The 19803-nt window shown below is 38.6% G+C and overlaps 1 protein-coding gene across 1 annotated transcript in view; it reads left to right on the plus strand.

The window, feature by feature from the left end:
• The window catches only part of AQR (aquarius intron-binding spliceosomal factor), a 98006-nt gene that overhangs the window by 12456 nt on the left and 65747 nt on the right, over positions 1-19803 (plus strand). The window contains exons 4-10 of the mRNA XM_008142970.3: positions 3637-3672; positions 6532-6652; positions 9016-9156; positions 10864-10932; positions 12217-12317; positions 14502-14578; positions 19729-19793. Coding sequence (XP_008141192.2) covers positions 3637-3672; positions 6532-6652; positions 9016-9156; positions 10864-10932; positions 12217-12317; positions 14502-14578; positions 19729-19793 — 610 coding nt within the window. The remainder of the gene's footprint in view (positions 1-3636; positions 3673-6531; positions 6653-9015; positions 9157-10863; positions 10933-12216; positions 12318-14501; positions 14579-19728; positions 19794-19803) is intronic.

The following is a 19803-nucleotide window of genomic DNA, read 5'->3' on the forward strand; positions in this document are numbered from 1 at the left end:
TATTGAGGTGGGGGGGGGTGATCAGTGGTGGGGCAGCCAGGGGAGGAGCTCCAGGAGGTTGGCTGCCCAGCCCCATTCCCTTTTGGGGTGGGAGGGTGCAATCAGGGGCTGGCCGGCCGTGGGGAGGGGCTGCAGGCCTATTGTGGTGGGGCAGGCTGATCAGGGCACAGCTGGCCGGCGGGGGGGTGGGGAGGGAAAGGGGGTGTTTGGCCAGCAGGCCCCACTCTTGATTGGGGTGGGAGAGTCCAATCAGAGGCAGGCTGGCAGGGGGGGAGCGACAGCGAGTTTGGCCACCAGCCCCACCCCCTCATCAGACAGTTCGCTGGCCACAGTGGGCATCATAGCGACCAGTTGTTAGGTCATCATGGCCATTACGGTAGCTGCCTTTTTATATATATAGATATGCAAAATGAACACTATAGTTTTGCTTGTTTTTGAGCTACAAATAAAGAGAATCACACAGTATGTAATCTTTTGTGCTTGTCTTCTTTTGCACACAATTATTGTTTTTTAATCATCTATCTATACTAATAATAGATAAATATGTAAATTGACCGTACACCCGTGATGCCACAGCCAATCAGGAGCAAGCATGCAAATTAACCCAACAAAGATGGCGGGCCTGTGGGCAGTGCACACGCGCGCAGCCGCCGAGCGACCAGGGGCAGGGTGGGACGCCCACCCGCCCTCCGTGTAGCCAGGGTGATGGGGCAGGGGTCCCTGGGACCCCGTCCCTTTTGAGCCTGTGGCCAGCGCGTGCGCACACCGGCGTAGAGTGGCCGGGGTCCTGGGGATACCACTGGAGTGTCCAGTTCTGTCAGCCTGGCCTGGGGGTGGCTGAAGTTCACAGTCCTTTTGATTTGTGCAGCCCCTGGACCAGAAGCAGAAGCCCAGAGCGCAGGGAGCACCAGGAATGCTGGGAATCATAGTTCTGGTGGCAGACGCTTGCAGGATCTCCTAGACCCTAGAGCAAAGTGAGCCTGGAGCAAGTTACTGTTGTGGGTGGGGGATGGAGGGAAAGCAAAGGTGAGAGACATAAGTTAAGTCAGAGTGTCGAGGAAAAATTAAAGGGAAGATATCCTGCAACTTCTAGAAAATCTCCACCAATGGAGCAAAGAAATAAAAAAGACCTCTATTATTCTGTGAGCACCAAACCAAACTGGGTTGGGGTCTCAGACAATTCGCTCATATGATTCACTCAATTCGCTCAGAAACTCCCAGATTGGAGAGGGTCCCAGATTGGAGAGGGTGCAGGTTGGGCTGAGGGAACCACCCCCCGTGCACGAATCTTTGTGCACTGGGCCCCTAGTTTAACAATAAATCTGGGAGTAGGTAAACCAGAAATCTGTAATGTCGGGGCCCGTCTTATTCTTTTAACAATATACTTGTTGGCTTTCCCTGTGTGGTTGCAAGGGGGCTTCCGCAGCTCCAGACCTCATGTTTTCACACAACCATAGCCCAAGAAAGGAAGCACGGACAATTACAGCAGCAACAGAAGTTCCCTTTGCACACCCCTCTTTTCCTTATCAAATTTTTTTTTTAAATATATTTTATTGATTTTTTACAGAGAGGAAGAGAGAGGGATAGAGAGTTAGAAACATCGATGAGAGAGAAACATCGATCAGCTGCCTCTTGCACACCCCCTACTGGGGATGTGCCCGCAACAAAGGTACATGCCCTTGACCGGAATCGAACCTGGGACCCTTGAGTCCGCAGGCCGATGCTCTATCCACTGAGCCAAACCGGTTTCGGCTCCTTATCAAATTTAATGAGCCAGTTAATAGAGTTAATGCACCCAATTTATTGTACATAATTACTCAACTTTAGGAGTATTTAATGAAATTCATGTTAAACTCTTGGCACAGAGACAGGCAGAAAACATGCTCTCAGTAAATATTGGTAACAAAAAAACAACCATCTCCAAATTCTTTAAATTACTTATATTTTTTATTGTTACTTTTAGCTTTTCATTCTTATCTTTAAATGTCTTCTGACATGATATCTAATCCAAGACCCATTTTATATCTTACTAGAGGCTCGGGTGCATGAAATTCGTGCATGGGAGGGGGGGCGGTGTCCCTCAGCCCAGCCTGCACCCTCTCCAATCTGGGACCTCTTGAGGGATGTCTGACTGCCCTCTCACAATCCAGGACTGCTGGCTCCTAACTGCTCACCTGCCTGCCTTCCTGATAACCTGCCTGCCAGCTTGATCACCTCCTAACCACTCCCCTGTCAGCCTGATTGATGCCTAACTGCTCCCCTGGCAGCCTATTTGCCCCTAACTGTCCTCCCCTGCAAGCCTGGTCACCCCCAACTGCCCTCCCTTGCTGGCCCCGTAACCCCTAACTGCCCTCCCTTGCCAGCCTGGTCGCCCCTAACTGCCCTCCTCTGCTGGCCTGGTTGCCCCTAACTGTCCTCCCCTACAGGCCTGGTCACCCCTAACTTCCCTCCCCTGCAGGCCTGGTCCCCCCCAACTGCCCTCCCCTGCTGGCCCCGTAACCCTTAACTGCCCTCCCTTGCCAGCCTGGTTGCCCCTAACTGCCCTCCTCTGCTGGCCTGGTCGCCTCCAACTGCCCTCCCCTGCAGGCCTGGTTGCCCCTAACTGTCCTCCCCTGTAGGCCTGGTCCCCCCCAACTGCCCTCCTCTGCTAGCCTGGTCCCTCCCAACTGCCCTCCCCTTACTTCCCTCCCCTGCCGGCCCGGTCACCCCTAACTGCCCTCCTCTGCTGGCCCAGTCACCCCTAACTACCCTCCCCAATCGCTTACAACTGCCCTCTCCTGCCATCCATCTTGTGACGGCCATCTTGTGTCCACATGAGGGCAGCCATCTTTGACCACATGGTGGCTGCCATCTTGTGTGTTGGAGTGACGGTCAATTTGCATATTACTCTTTTATTAGATAGGATATATAGATAATTCATTTAGTTTTTAAAGCCAGAGGCTATTATCCAGTGGCAGAGTCCTGGTCTGGCTACTTTGTTTCTAATATACAAAATGATAAAACTAAATTATGGACCTTTGGACCTGCCTGTGGAGAAATACCCTGAATTACAGCATGGTTTATTCATATAAAATGAAATACTTGTATTAAAAAATAATAAAGAGAGATAATTGATATTGCTTTCACAATTTTATAATATTTTAGACTTAATGTTAAGACTACAAAGCATGTGAAAAGTCTGATTCCCAGACATGGTGATATATACATGTGTCTCTTGTTTTTATTTCAATATTTAATGAAAGAGTGTTGGTCATTTTTAAGAAATTGAAACATGCAAGCATTTGGCAATTTCAATCCAATATTATGAATATCAACGAACATTTGTGTTTTGATTAGAATTATTTGGCTGTGAATCTCTGTGTCATATCGTGGTATGTCATGGTGCTGATTGTGTTTCTTACATGGGAACTTGTTACTGTTCTTTGGCAGTTTTTAAAAATTAAACTACTCTGAAACAAAACACAAACCAAAAAATCTAAAAGCAAAATTAGCTTTTATCAGTGCATATCTATTAGTAAGTATGATTATTGTGATATGTGAATCAATTAAAACATCTAAAATACATCTACACTGATAAATCAGAAATGTTTATATTTTCTATTTAAATATTTTTATTATTTATTTTTATAATTTTAGGTTTGCCATCAGAAAGATAATGCTCTTGGAATTTAGGTGAGTTAAAAGTCTTTACTTTGATGACGTTAAATATGACAGTATGATTTAACATTTAGATAAAATTTTTATACATTTCTGTGAGTGGTTAAGAAAATAATTCTAAATTTTTGAAGATTTGTATTGTGATTTGCTTACTTTGGAATATGTATATGATATCCTTTGTTTTCAAAGATGATGCTACATTGTCATTATAAATAGTATTTTGAATTGTTTCTCAATAATTAAGATAGTGTGTGCTGAGCAGTTTCTGAACTTTTACTTGGTTCCACTAGTCATCAGTGTAAGTAAATTGGAGTTCATTCTATAGCCATTTTTTCCCCTTCCAAGCTAAGTTGCTGTTACCAAGGCAGCCTTGTTCTGACCTAGCCACTTATAAATATTTCAGACTAAGGAGAAGGTACAATTTTTAGATCATGAAAGTAAATTAGGTTATATTTCAACCAGGTATGGCCTGTAGGCTGGAAATAAAAGCCAGAGTTGTTGTTTATGATAGTAATAGTTACCATTTATTGAATACTTGTCTTGTACTTGGTAGGCACAATGTTAAATATTTTACATACAGAGCTCTCATAGCAACCTTGCAAATTCAGTATTATACTTTACATTTAATGGAGGAAGAACCTGAGATCAGAGAGATGAAGTAATTTGTTGAACATAATGCAGTCAAGTAATTGGCAGAGTTGGGATGCCAATGTCTGATGCCAAAGCTCATTTTTCTGTTTCTCTATGCTATCTTGAGGTTTAGTCTGCATCGGAGGTCAGAGTCTCTCTTTTGACAATTGTTAATACCTACACAACACTGATTTGATCCTCACAAACAAATGGCATGAAGTAGGTGTTCTTACCAGTTTTACAGAGAGAAATTAAAGTTTATAATTATGGATTAACTAGTAAGTTGACTACCTACTATAGCCTAAGAAATGTGTTGTTATTGAATACTTGATCTCATTTAAGTATTCAATGCTTAATTGGACCTGCCTTTGGAGAGATACCCTGTAACTACAGCATGGCTATTCATATAAAGTGAAATACTTCTCTTAAAAAAAATAATAAAGAGAGATATCTGACATTCCCTCCACAATTTGGTAATATTTTAGACTTAATGTTAAGACTAGAAAGCATACTGGGGTTACTAAATAACCCCAGTAAGATCTTACTTATTTTATAGAGGGAAATACTGAGGCTAGGAATTGGACCCATCGGCCCTTAGGTTAATAATGCCCTTTCCATCATATCATCTCTCAAGCAAACAGGAACAAATCAAGAGTATGCCGATATACAATTAGGATAAAACCAGAATTCTATGGTCCTGGCAAATATCAGATACCAAAGCATTGTAGGAACCGAAGGAGAAAGCAACAGAACAGATCGCAGGCACCAATGATAGTGAATGATTTTTAATAACTGAAAAACTGGTTACCTTTCAGGGACTTTTATATAATTTCTATGTGAGAATGCAAAGTGTGAACAGAGCAACTGTAGAGCAACAAAGAAAGAGTAAAGATCTTAAAATCTCAATAAAAAGATAGATTACTCAAAGAGGAAGAAGGAAAATAGATTGAATGTAAAATTCTTAATTGTAATGATAGAGAAGATAATAGAGTAAGATTAGTAAACAGAAAAAAACCCCTGTCAATCTAGAAAGAATTCTATAACCAGGTAAACTATCATGAAATAAAGATATTTTGGACACATTAACAGACTATTGCTAACAGAAATTCTAATGGACATAATTTAGAAAGAAGGAATTTAAATATGTAAGAAAGGAATAAAATGATTCTTCATGCATTTTATTTATGAAAGAGCACTTTAGTTTCTAACTTGAAGCCTTGACCATTATTTTGAGGAAAATATTCCATGTCAAGTTTCCTAGGTTCTCACATATTAAGCAAGAAGGATTGCTAAAGATAGACTCATGGAAATACCAATGTGAGCAAATCTTTGAAGCATAGAAGTAGTAGAAAAGTTATAGTGCATTGCAGAATCTAAAACACATAATTGTCTGTGTGTGTGTGTGTATGTGTGCACACATGCACACGCAGGTGTAAGTGATTAAAACGTTATGCATGTGGAATGATTTAAAGTAGGAACAACAAACCCTGCTTTTCAAAAATTAGTGCTTTAGAGCAGCGGTCGCCAACCGGTGGTCCGCGGACCACTGGTGGTCCGTGAGGTCCAAAAGGTTGGCAACCGCTGCTTTAGAGTACAGCCCAGTACAGTGACTGATGCTTGTAACTACTCTGCATAAGAAATGACTAAGTTATGTTTTGGGAATCGGAAATACGTATTTGATTAAGAATATTTTCACCAAGGTCTTAAAATAAGAATTTTGGTATCTTGAGGGGGAAATACCAGTTATCTTGAAAACTGACTTATGTTGAATACCTCATAAATTAAATATTACAAAGACTCTTGATTGTTAAGTATCTTTCTTTTGAAGTCACTTGGTTCTGATAGGAGGCAGGGTTAATTCTCTATTACATTTCTCTCTGAAACTGCCCATCATATCATTTTGTTTTAAAACTGACATTTGTCAGATATTTTTATTACTCTACAAAGAGCCGTAGGTAAAGGCAGACCTAATGTTCTCGTGGTGATAATTACATGTCAGTAACCTTTGATGTCTTCCTATTTGAAATATAACACTCTCATTCTCCAAAGCTGCATTTGCTATACATAACTTTGTAGTAAGTAGTGACCTGTTTTACAAGTAAATTTGTGAAGGTTTCTCAAATTATAAATACAGAAATTCAAAATATTCTCAGGAAGTTGTAAATAATATGCTTTTCAGGTGAATGACATATTACAAATGTCAGTAACTAAAGAAATAACCCTATGCCTTTTCACTCTTCACAGCCAATACCTTGAAAATTACCTCTGGATGAATTATTCCCCGGAAGTGTCCAGCAAGGCCTATTTAATGTCCATCTGTTGTATGGTGAATGAGAAATTCAGAGAAAATGTCCCTGCATGGGAGGTAACAGACTTAAATTACTTCATACTGTGCTCACTTAAAGCCATTGCAAAGTAGCAGAACTTTTTACTGGTACTAAGTAATGTTTTCAGAACAGAATTTTACCCAATAATAAAGTAAATGTTGAGAGAAAGAATATATATATTAAAAAATAATATTAGATTTCATTTGGTTTCAATACTTTCTTCAAACTAATTTACTATTAATTAAAAAAATTATGAATGTGGAATTATTTTTCTGCTTTGTGCTTAAAAAAAAAGAATGACATGGATTATAAAGACTTTTACATCAGAGAAGTTTATATTAATTAGTGCAGATAGATAATGCTAAAGTGAGCTAATATTTTGCAGTGCCTTATTTCACAACTGTAGTTTCATGTGTATAAAATAGTGTTTCCAAAGTCAAGACAGATGTTTATACTGTAATTTCAGTTTTCTCTTTGTCTCTGATTTGGGATCCGTTTTACTGTTTTGAATCTTCTAATAGACTGACATTTTCTCTTTGTGCTTAATGTAATAGAGGCTTGTCAGTAGATGTTCAAAATCTAGGTGTCCTTTGGCCACCATAAAATGAGTTTCTTCCCTTTCAGTCATTCTTTTTTCAATGAAAAAAAGGATTGGATACTTGTCATCTCTTTTGAGGGTTGGTCTCCAAAGTGAAAAGGTGTTAGACTCTTTAAAATAAAAGTGTGGTTTCTTTTGTCAAATATTCATTAAGTGACTACCATTATGGCAGATTAGAGCCCAATGTAAAATATATATAGGCATTGTGTCTTATTGAGAGATCTTAGGGATTTCTTGAAGTTGCTTTAAACTACCTTAGGAAAGAAGAGGGAACATCTTTTGAGTTAGAGAATGACCTGATCAGTTTGCATATTATAAAGACCACTTTGGTGATTTGAAATAGAGAAATGGCAGTGCAGATTAAGAAAAGAGGTTACACAGAGATTTAGAGAGTAGAATTCATTGGACTTGATAATCACTGTAGCATTAGAGAAGGGTAATATTTTCAGTAACCTTCCAGGCTTGGTCAATTGCATATGAAAGATAATGCCATTTACTAAATAGGTAACAGAGGATTGAGGAATACTTTGGAGGGCACAAAATTGTTGAATTGAGTTTTGGATTATCAAGTTTAAATTGCCCTTGGAATGTAAGGTATTACTACAGAGGAATGTAAGATTAGAACTAAAGTGAGAAATCTGGACAGAAGATGTGTATTTGAAATCATTAGCTTTTGGTAGTGAGGTATTGGGGGGGTAGAAGAAGAACGAAGCTAGAACTCTAAGTAACCACTACCGCATAAGGGGAAAAGGGAAGAGGAGCCTGCAGCACATTGAACAGGAGTTGAGGGTGGGTAAGAGTCCTTTGGACTTGACAGTGTAGCAGTTTTGGGGGTTGCTGTGGGTGGAAGTTGTTTTAGAGAAGTGAATGAAAACAACTAGTGTGGACCGTACATTTGGAGCACTTGTCTATGGAAGGAGAGAGCTGTGGCAGAAACTAAATAGAGAGGTAGATCAAAGAGAGAATTGAATGTTTTTACATTATTCATACTTTTTTAAAAAAGTATGCTTTTCTTTAGTTACTGACATTTGTAATATGTTAAGAGTAAAGAGGGAATATAAAACAGGAGAGGGTGTCCTTGAGATTAATTAGAGTGGGAGCACTATAATTTTTGCTGAAGATGCTGTTTCTTTTGTTTAAATCAGAAGAATTAAACCACTTCAGATCCTTACTGAGACAATAAAGCCTAAGGTAGTTACAGGCATAATCCACAGAAGAAAAGATAAATTAAAGCCATTATTGTATTAGCCAAAGATTTCTGCAACTTTCAATAGTCCAGAAACCTATACTAGTTGACTTGCTACCATCTATCTATATATATAAAACCCTAAGCACAGTTGACCTTTTGACTAGTCGCTATGATGCGCACTGACCACCAAGGAGCAGACGCTCAACGCAGGAGCTGCCCCCTGGTGGTCAGTGTGCTCCCACAGTGGGAGCGCCTCTCAGCTGATCAATGGGTGCCAGATGCAGGATGAGTGGGAGGGGCGGGGCGGGGTGCCCTCCCTGGTTTAGGCTCCTCCCTGGCCACCTGCAGCTTCGCACACTACTACATCTCTCGAATCAGTCTGACATCCTCCGAGGGGTCCTGGATTGTGAGAGGGCGCAGGCCAGGCTGAGGGACCCCACTGGTGCACAAATCTGTGCACTGGGCCTCTAATTAATTATAAGTAAGCAAATAATCTTTTGGTAATTATTTGTTTTTTTAAGTAGACTCCAAAAAGGTCTACCAGTGCTTGTTTAAGGAAGAAAAAGAGATGAGCAAACTATTTCAAAATGAATTTTTATTTTTTCTCTTCTCAGACTTTCAAGAAGAAGCCAGACCACTTCCCATTCTTTTTCAAGTGCATCTTGAAAGCAGCATTGGCTGAAACTGATGGTGAATTTTCACTCCATGAACAGACAGTCTTATTGCTTTTTCTTGATCACTGCTTCAATAGTTTGGTAATTTTACTTTATCTTTCGGAGAACTTGCAAGTTTTTTTGTTCTTTTAAGTTGACTGTAGATGATATTACCTCTGTTGCAACTCTTCATTCACAGCAGTGGGCAATGAGGATAATGCTAGCAGCTTAATTTCAGCCACTTCTTAACCATTTTATAAGATGTTTGCTTTTTCAGAGATTTGGACTTGCTCTCTCTTTTTTCTATTAGACTCTAAGAAAAATGATAATGAGAACTGAAATGCTCCAAAGTAGAGCAGCAGAGAGTCTGGTTAATAGGACCTTTGAGTGATGAGATCTGTGCTATAGCTACACACAAAAGCACCTTCGTTACTCTCAGTCATACTTCACCGCAGGCTGGCAGGTCAGCAGGAGGCTTGTTTTGAGTTGACTGAGTAGGGGCACTTGTGGATGATCTTTGAAAATCTCTTGGGTTGTATATGATACATTTCTAACCCTTCATAAGATTATCTTGTAAAAAATTAAATATTTACAATAATTAATATTTCATTTGCGCTTCCCTCCTGTGGTTATCTGAATATATATGCCTATTTATTTAAAGATAAGTGCTTCTGAATTGATAGTGCACTTAGACCCCTGCAGGAGAATGCATGGGGTTGTTTCCTGTCCTGGAGACTGAATGTTGATAGAGGGATGATTATTACCTGTTTCCCTGTGCTGTCTCACATGGATCTTGTAAAGGCATAAAAAATAGATTTATAATGCCTCCTTTTAATGTCACTTTTACATCTTTAACATTTATTAAACCAAACAAAGCAAATATAAATAGATGTGATTCCTTATAAAAAACGGAACAGAAATGAGATTTAATTAGTATTAGTTTGGTGCTATGTTTAATTAACTTAAAGCCAGCTTATTGAAATGCTCTATATTTTTTCAATTTATGGTCAGTTCTCATGATCTGAGGTAGTCATGTTCTTTAAAGTTGCTGTGAACACTGAATTAGCTAAACCTGAGCCATTGCTCCTCAGGGGAAATACAGGGTTAGGTTCAGCAAGCCTCTCTGGTCACATTTTCATCAACCAGTCACTACATAACCTTGTTTTATATGTGTTTCTGTTTAAACACACCTTATGTAATATATATATTGTTAACTCATTAACGTTGAATGCATTGCAAATGGCTCATGACTTACAACTGAACAAACCTGATAGAACATACATACTTTCTCTGTAAGGCACGTCACAGCCTTCTTGAGCCTAAGAACACTAGACAACACTTCAACCATGTGGTTGGGGGCCATTTTAAATAGCAAAACCACACTAAAAAGGCACAACAATGTGAAGAACTAGCACTAAATAGACCAGGAAAAGGACACTTTTTTATAGAAGAGCTGAAACGAGAAGGCCGAGCTGGAAACATGCATGTTGGATAACTCACATCTTCACTGCTCTGTGCTGTTTGTAAGCGACTGTGAAAGCGTCAGTAGTATTGAATTTGGGGTTACAAAAACATTTTTGTAAGTAGGTGAATTCACAAATACAGAATGTGCAAATAATGAGGATTGACTGTATCTTTTAAAATAAAGTATTGAATTTCTTAATATTACAGTGTCATTAATTTAAAAATATTAGTCGCATTCCCCTCCCCCCCCACCCAGAATTTAAAAAGATGGTATGCTGCATGTATAAAGACTTAGGTTAAAATGCTCATGTGTTTATAAACTTGTTTAATTCATGTTTTAAACAGGAAGTAGACTTGATACGAAGTCAAGTACAGCAGCTTATCTCCCTCCCAATGTGGATGGGCTTACAGCCTGTAAGTATCTAAATTCGGAAATTTACTTGTATATATGTTATAAGTGCAACATGTGGTTTTAGACTATGTAGCTTTAATATGAATATAAAGTGGTAGCTAAAAATCCCTTTTCCTGCTGAAAAAAATGTATCTAATTTACCATACATTAATTTTATCATAGGTTTAGTTTTTCAATTTTAAAGTTCTTATGTGTAAACCAATGTATATTTTGCTTAATTTTAGTACTATAAGGTGAAATAAGATAATACCTATTGAGCTCACATAGAAGGGCCTTAATTTAGCAAAATACAGTTATTCTTTTTCTTTTTTTAGTATTTTTATTGAGTTCAGAGAGGAAGGGAGAAGGAGAGAGAGATAGAAACATCAATGTTGAGAGACATCAATCGGCTGCCTCCTGCACGTCCCACACGGGATCGAACCCAAAACCTGGGCATGTGCCCTTACCGGAAATCAAACCATGACCTCCTGGCTCAACTACTGAGCCACACCAGCCAGGCTATGGTTATTCTTATGTATGTCTTTGGATGAGACTCAATTCAGAGTTGAATTTTTATTTTCCTTGATTGGAATATATACATACAGCTGTAGGAGAAGGTCTAGATCATGTTTAATATCAATGACTTCTTTTGTTTTATCAGATCCTTATTAGAAATATATACTGATATCAAAGTCAAATTAACAGACCTTAGGGAGTAAAGTTAAAACTCAGATTTCAGTGTAATACTTTATTCAGGATTCCATTTCCTGCATTGCTGTTTTTGCAGACACTCAGATATGCAAGCTCATTTTAGGTACCAGTTAATGGGGATGAAAACAGACACATATAAATAATTAATTGTAAGTGAAAAAATGCTAAGTGCCATAAGAAAAAAATATGGTGATATGGAGATTACCTTGTTTACTTATAATATCTGTTTTATGTTTATTGCTGCAGACTTTTTTCAAACTGTTTGAATCATCTTGCTCGTAAATGTTAATGCTCCTATTTTCCGAACTGAAATTAATTTTAGAAATAAGGGAATTTAAATGATTATTGAGCTAAAAATCTTGACTAGAAAAGGCATTTTCTTTTGTCTTAGTTTTTTCTATTAACAAGTGTTAGAATTGAACAGTTTTTAAAAATACAGTTATTCATTTCTTAGTTTTCAGGTTTTGTCATTGCTTTCAGGTTTTATCCCATTGCTCTCTGTTATATTCATACATTAGAAAACTAATAGTTGATCTAATTTTTATTCTTGTAAACTTTGAGGTTACTGGTGATTTAATATCTCGTAATTCTTTCAGGCACGCTTGGAATTAGAATTAAAAAAGACACCTAAGCTAAGAAAATTCTGGAACTTGATTAAAAAGAATGATGAAAAGATGGATCCAGAAGCAAGAGAACAGTATGTTTCCAAAGCTTAATTCTTGTTGGTTTATCATGCTGGGTTATGGGTCTTAGATGATGTTGACTGGTTTGTTATTTCCTTACATAACAAATGTAAGGAAACATTTATTAGTGAACCATATAAATGATTAAGAAGTGTTTTTACCACATTTTCCTTCTTTCTGCCTGAGGGATAAACATTGATATAATGGACTAATTTGGGTGAGGGCGTGTCTATTAAAACTGAAAGTCCATTATATAATAAATTAGCTTTTCCAAATGCATATGTGAAAAAATTGATAAATTAGTTTACCTGTTTTTACTTATTTAGACACATTTGTGTAATTAAAATTAAGTGTGTATGAAAAGCTTAATTTCACAGAAAAGTTTTCTATATGTATTACTGTAATTTTATATTTATACTGAATAGGTCTAGTAAATGTGTGCATTCATCTGACACTGCGAGTAAACAAATGCACATGGCTAGGGCGTGGCTTTGTGCAAATGGGAACATGTGCTGGTACACATTACAACTGCTGCAGAAAGTCATGCACTTAACAACAGAACCAATTACCAAGCACAATGCAGTGTGATCACGTGCTAATCATTTGCTGAACATTGTTTACAAGTGGTGACTCTTGGATTTAAATATGTAGACTATAGTTGTAAATATATAGTATTTATTTATGTTGGCAAAATTACTACAGTGTTTTTTCCAACATATGGCCTGTTCATTAAAATTTGTTAAAAAGAACTGAATCAATAACAAAAAAATAACCTGTTAATTTAATTATAAGCAAATCTTGGTTAAAAGCAATTTCAAATTAACAGGGTGTTAAATTTCACATATGACATACAGACTGGAAATGTCTGTTAAATCCGAAGTTCGTTAAATTGAAGTCTGCAAAATCGAGGGTTTATCGTACACCACTGGTCTTCTCTCTGCCTCTTGTCCATAGTCTGACTGTCATGGATGGTTTGCAGTTTTCTCCACAATCTTCAGGCTGTCAATCCAAGTTTTCTTTCTTTTTCTTACTCCCGCACTCTTAGCATTGGAATAGGTGATACAGCAGAGAACATAATGGAAAGTAATTCCTGCCCTGTGGAGCTTCGTCTAGTTGGGGAAGACAGCCATAAACAGATGAATTATATAGTATATTAGATGGTGATACATGCTAGGGAAAAACAAATCAAGTATAAGGATTAAAGAAGCAGTTGAGGGTTATAGGTTATTTTAGTAGTAATTATTATCTATTGGATAAAAGTCTGGTAGCAAGTATTCATCAACAAGAGTTCTACTATTAGGACACAGAGAAAGGATCTGCATACTCTAAGAAGTTTATTTCTCTGTCCCTTTGAGGCTAACTGATCTCATTGTGCTCTTGCCTTGTTTACTATGTGACTGTCCTAGCAGTAATCCTTTTTCTTTCTCCACCTTTAATTGATTTTTCCACTCCTTTTGGACTAATACATGATGTCTTTGCATCATCTGTGTACTTTTCTTTTAAACCCTCTCTTTCTGTTACCTCAATATGATTTACTCTTAAATCTCTCTGGCCCTGACTTCCACACTTTCCTATATTTGTATAACTCTGCTGTATACTTCTGTTTGGATGCATTGCCATGAACTCCAATTTGTCTTAAGCAAATAACACTAATTGTTTCTTCCTCCCAAACTTATCTTTCTGCCCTGTTCCTCTGAATTCTTTCAGCCATTTGGGCATGGAACCCTCTAATTCTCCTGCTAGCTATTTAAATTAATAAGGAATAGAAATTATGTTTTAAACTTACATTTAATTTTTAGACATTGTAATACTCTACTATACTTAATGCTGTTAAGCATATTAAAGTATAAAATTGCTCATCTTATTTTAACTACATACCTAAATAGATTTTTTATGTTAAGGGCAGACTATAAATGAAATTTTGGAAACTTCTTTCTTGTCCTGACCTTTGAGTCACAAGTGAAAGCTTTTACCTGAAGAAGAAAGAGGTGCTTTTTTAGTTGCTTATTAGGCCAGGGATGAGGCTCTTCATGTAGTACTGTCTTTACATACAGAGAAGAAGTTGTGTGTTCAGTTTATGGCCCCAATTTCAGAGAGAGATGGAACATTTGAACGGTGTAAGAAAGACTTGTTCACTATCTTTTACTTTTGAAATAATTGCTTTTCAAAATGATTGGTTGTTCTGAATGTGATTTTAGAGCCTATGAAGAAAGAAGATTTCTTTCACAGCTCATCCAGAAGTTTATCTGTGTGCTGAAGTCAGTCCCACTTTCTGGTAACTGTCTTGTTTTACTTGGCTTATTTGTGAAGTTATTTAGATGTCCATATAGGATTTACTAATCTTTAATCTATAAATTTCTCTTAGAGTGATTTTATTTTATTCTTTTGTTAATCCTCACCTGAGGATATTTTTCCATTGACTTTTTTTTTTTTTTTTAAATGAGAGTGGAAGGGATAGGAAGAGACAGAGAGAGAGAGAGAATATCAGTTGGTTGCCTCCCCATGAGCTCTGACCAGGACCAGGGATCGAGCTTGCAACTGAGGTACATGCCCTTTACTGGAATTAAACCCAGGACCCTTCAATCTGCAGGCTGACGCTCTATCCACTGAGCCAAACTGGCTAGGGCAGAATGATTTCAAATTAAAATGATGAAGTGTATGTCCTTCCTTTTTCAAGTATATTACCAGTCAATATTGTGACTGCTGTGAAAAAATCACATATATTAAAGGCATCAGCATGGTTATTGAAACATTCATTTATTTAGCAAAATTTTTTAGCTTGCTTACAAGACCCTGTTCCTTAACAGGGAGCTAAGACAAAGTGGTAAACAAGATAGTCACAGACCCTATCCACATGATTTACAGTGTGGCACTGAACAGTGTTTTCAACTGACATCAAACACTGTTTGGAGAGAAAGAGAATTTTCTTTGAGGTATGAGGTACAAGACAAAATGGGAAGGATTTCCCTTGTGGCCCCCACTTACTGATGAAACATGTAAGTATATACTATGTAGAGTATACACTTTAAATACATAATGATCATTGTCCTGGCTGGGTGGCTCAGCTGATTGGAGCGTCATCCCATACGCCAAAAGGTTGCAGGTTCAATTCCTCATCACAGCACATACCTAGGTTGTGGGTTTGATCCCTGGTCAGGGTGCTTACAAGAAGCAGCTGATGGATGTTTCTCACATCCATGTCTCTGTCTGTCTCTCCCTCCCTCTCAAAAAAATCAATAAGCATATACTTGGGTAAGGACTTTAAAAAATGTTTACAATATATCATGATTTCTGTATACTGTATATAGATGTGTGTGTGTGTGTGTGTGTGTGTGTGTGTGTGTGAGAGAGAGAGAGAGAGAGAGATATGCTTACATGCCAAGCAGGCCAATTACATTATGCTCCGTTTACAAGATCTTTACAAACGTTTAGTGAATGCAAATAGAATATTATTTACTTAATAAAGGTGGATATATGCTATGCATGATATGTCATTGGTTAATAATATTTTCTTTCCTAACTGGAATGTAATATAAGAACAGCTCTATAGATGTATCATAGTGCTATTTTTGCATTGGAGATTGTAGCTTTGTTTAAACTGAAAATACAACAGAATTACTTATAAATTCTGACCCTCCAAATAATATTTTACAACTGAAAATCATACCTATAATTCAGCGAGGAATAGTACTAATGCTGTAAATCAGTTGTACCTGATTTGGGGCATAATATTACTATCAGTATAAAGAAGAAATTGTCATGCTTATAATTTGAGTCACTTAATATTAGTAAATTCAAATCTTTCAGTTAAGCTGCTTGCACTTACAAGATGACTTAGATTTGGTTTCCTTGCAGCAATTAGTAGATAATGAGTGCTTAGAATTACTAATATCTGTAATAATTAGTCATAATAATGTCATAAAAATTTTTGTTTCTAACTATGGAATGTTTACTTGTGGTCATTTAGAAAGGTTTGGTAATAAGGTACCAACAACATAGGGCCTGCAGTAAGTTTAAAAACCATTAAACCACTCACTGTTGCCATTGTTGTTTATATATTTCCAGAAAACAAAATTTCTTAGATTGATCTTGAGCTTCAATCAGAATTTACTAACTTGCTGCAAAGGAACAAACAAGATGTTGAAAACAGTGTGTGTTGGGTCAGAGATGGTTTAAAGATGGATTATATAGTTAGGAAACAGAAACTACTTTTAGAAAGAATAAGAATTGTAGTTTTGTTTTATAGGGTCATTAAAAACAACATGTCCTTATCAGTTGTTGCAAAGGAACTCTGTGTAGAATGATCTGAGATGCCAGGACTGCTGTCAGAAGGACAGAAAAAAACATAATGCATGTAAGAAGCAAGTGATAGGATATATTGATGCCTGAAATTGGAATAACAAGGTGGCAGCTCTAAACAATATGCCCAGTAGGGCCAACTAATTTAAAAATACGCAGCTTTATCCACCAGGGCTCAGAAGCTGAGTGCCAGGCATCATCCATTCAAACTTTAAATAAGCCATTGCCAATAATTTTCTCAAGGAATAAATAAAAATATAGAGTACAGAGTTTGCTCACATTTTCAATATTAGGCAAAAATATTTTCCTTTGTCAGTAACAAGAACAAAAGATAGCAGCAGAGAACTGGTTTGAATGGATTTAAATTAAAAGTTGCTCCTTTAAATTCTTTAGTTTGCACAGCTGTATGACCTAGACCAGTGATGGCGAACCTATGACATGCGTGTCAGCACTGACACGCATAGCCATTTCTGATGACACGCGGCCACTGAGGCGGCCGCATGCTGAGGATGAAACATTTGCTGCTCCTGAGGATGAAACATTTGCGAAATAATGTTTTTTCCTCAAAGTGACACACTACCCGAGTTATGCTCAGTTTTTTGGTGAAGTTTGACACACCAAGCTCAAAAGGTTGCCCATCACTGACCTAGACTATGTCACAGAAAACCTGGATTCCACTTCTAACCAGCCATTATTTTGTTCTACATTTTTATCAAGTCATTTTCTCTGGTCCTCTGTTTCTCACCTAGAAAATGGAGAGCTGACATAGATGCTCTGTAAGGTCTTGTCCAGCTATGAAATTCTATGGTTATGTAATTTTAGGGTCTGGATTATGGACATGGAAGAGTTCCAGTTAACATTTCCATATATTAGTCACAAAAGTATTCACATTTATTTTGTCATATAATGCCTTCTATTTTCCTGTATACTACACATAAATACTATAAAATAAAAGCCTAATATTCTAAGTGTCCGGTCGTCTGGTTGGCTATTCAACCAATCAAAGCATAATATGCTAATGATATGCTAAGGCTGCTCAACTGCTCGCTATGACATGCACTGACCACCAAGGGGAAGACGTTTCAAACAGTAGGTGAGCTTACTGCTGGGGTCTAGTCCATTGGGACTGAGCGAGACAGGCCGGACATACCCTGGAGCCCTCCCGTGGTCCTCCTCGGCTGGCCAACTTCCCGCATCCTTCCCGGGCCCCCATCGTGCACTGGTGGGGTCCCTCGGCCTGGCTTGCGCCCTTTTGCAAGCCGGGACACCTCAGCAGATGTCAGAGAGCTGGTTTTGGCCCAATCCCGCAGGCCAGGCCGAGGGACCCCACTGGTGTATGAATTTGTGCACCGGGCCTCTAGTCTATACTAATAAAAGGGTAATATGCTAATTAGACTGGACATCTTCCTGACAAAGCCACGGTGGCGGGGGCCGAGGCAGAGGCGGTTAGGGGCGATCAGGCCAGCAGGGGAGAGCAATTAGGGAGCAATCAGGCCAGCAGCGGGGAGCAGTTAGGGGGTGATCAGACTGGCAGGGGAGGGCAGTTAGGGGCCGATCAGGTTGGCAGCAGAGGCGGTTAGGGGCGATCAGGTTGACAAGTAGAGGCAGTTAGGGTTGATCAGGCCAGCAGGTAGAGGTGGTTAAGGGCGATCAGGCAGGCAGGCAAGGCTAGCGGTTACGAGCCAGTGGTCCTGGATTGTGAGAGGGATGTCCAACTGCCGGTTTAGGCCTGATCCCTGTAGGATCGGCCCTAAACCAGCAGTTGGACATCCCCTGAGGGGTCCTGGATTGGAGAGGGTGCAGGCTGGGCTGAGGGATCCCCCCACACCCCATGCACGGATTTTGTGCACTGGGCCTCTAGTTTAATAATAAAAGGCTAATATGCAAATCAACCGAACAGAGGAATGACCGGTCACTATTTCGTGCACTGCCCACCAGGGGGCAGATGCTCAATGCAGGAGCTGCCCCCTGGTGGTCAGTGTGCTCCCACAGTGGGAGCGCCGCTCAGCCAGAAGCCGGGCTCACCTCTGGTGAGCGCAGTGGCAATGGTGGGAGCCTTTCCCGCCTCTGCGGCAGCCCTAAGGATGTCCAACTGCTGGTTTAGGCCCACACCCTGCAGGGAGCAAGCCATCAGTTGGACATCCCCTGAGGGCTTCCATACTGCGAGAGGACGCAGGCCCGGCTGAGGGACACCCCCCCCGCTGAGTGGACGAATTTTGTGCACCAGGCCTCTTGTAAATAATAAATGGATTAGTATAAGCATTTGTAGGGTACCTTCTATAGGTCTAGTGCTGTGTTAGTTACTGCTGGGAGTCCTTAGCCTAAGCAACAGTAGAGACCCTGAAATTATCTCCCTTTTGATTGAAACAATATTGGCAGGATGGTTTTAGCTAGTAAAATGGTAGACCATTTTCTGGCATTGAAAAAAAAAACTTGTACTCTGAAAATATGCATGTCACAAGACTATAATTACTTAAAACAAAAATGTAAATGTTACAGTAGTGCATTAATGCTCATGGATAGCATAAAATAAGAGTGATTTAAAAATATTTTATTGCTCTGTGTCATTGACAAGTTAATGTCAAAAGGAATACATGTACAGTGGAAAAAAGTCCTAAAAATCATCCCTTTAATTAGTTTGGTGTGTAACTTTCCCACCCATTTTCTTTGTATTATATAGTATGTTTGTATGCATATGTGTGCACATATATGCATCTGTTTTATGCACATGAAAGAAGTTCTAGAAATTTAGCATGTGAAGACAACAAGGAAAGTGGAGCAAAAACTGATAAAAAACTGCCTTTCTAGTTTTTATATCTCAGTTTTTTTCAAAATCATTCACAAATTTTTAAAAATTAACACTTTAAAATATTTTTGCAAATCTTATTTTTATAATGTGTTTCTGATCCAAGCTAGGTTTTTCATTTTCTTATATTTGTAGAACTAAACATAAGGGTAGGGCCTGCCTTCTTTTGAAATCTATGTGAGGTCCTTACTCTCCTAATAGTCCAATCCTGATGAATAAGAGACAAGTGTCCTTGTTTAAATCACTGCCAATTTTAGGATATAATAACACAGAATAACCTAAGTAAGAAAATTCTAACATGCTTTCTTCATTATATCTAGAACCTGTCACTATGGACAAAGTTCATTACTGTGAAAGATTCATTGAACTTATGATTGATCTAGAGGTAAGAAGTA

Source organism: Eptesicus fuscus, chromosome 5, assembly GCF_027574615.1.
Source record: "Eptesicus fuscus isolate TK198812 chromosome 5, DD_ASM_mEF_20220401, whole genome shotgun sequence".
In the NCBI taxonomy this organism is placed as follows: Eukaryota; Metazoa; Chordata; class Mammalia; order Chiroptera; family Vespertilionidae; genus Eptesicus; species Eptesicus fuscus.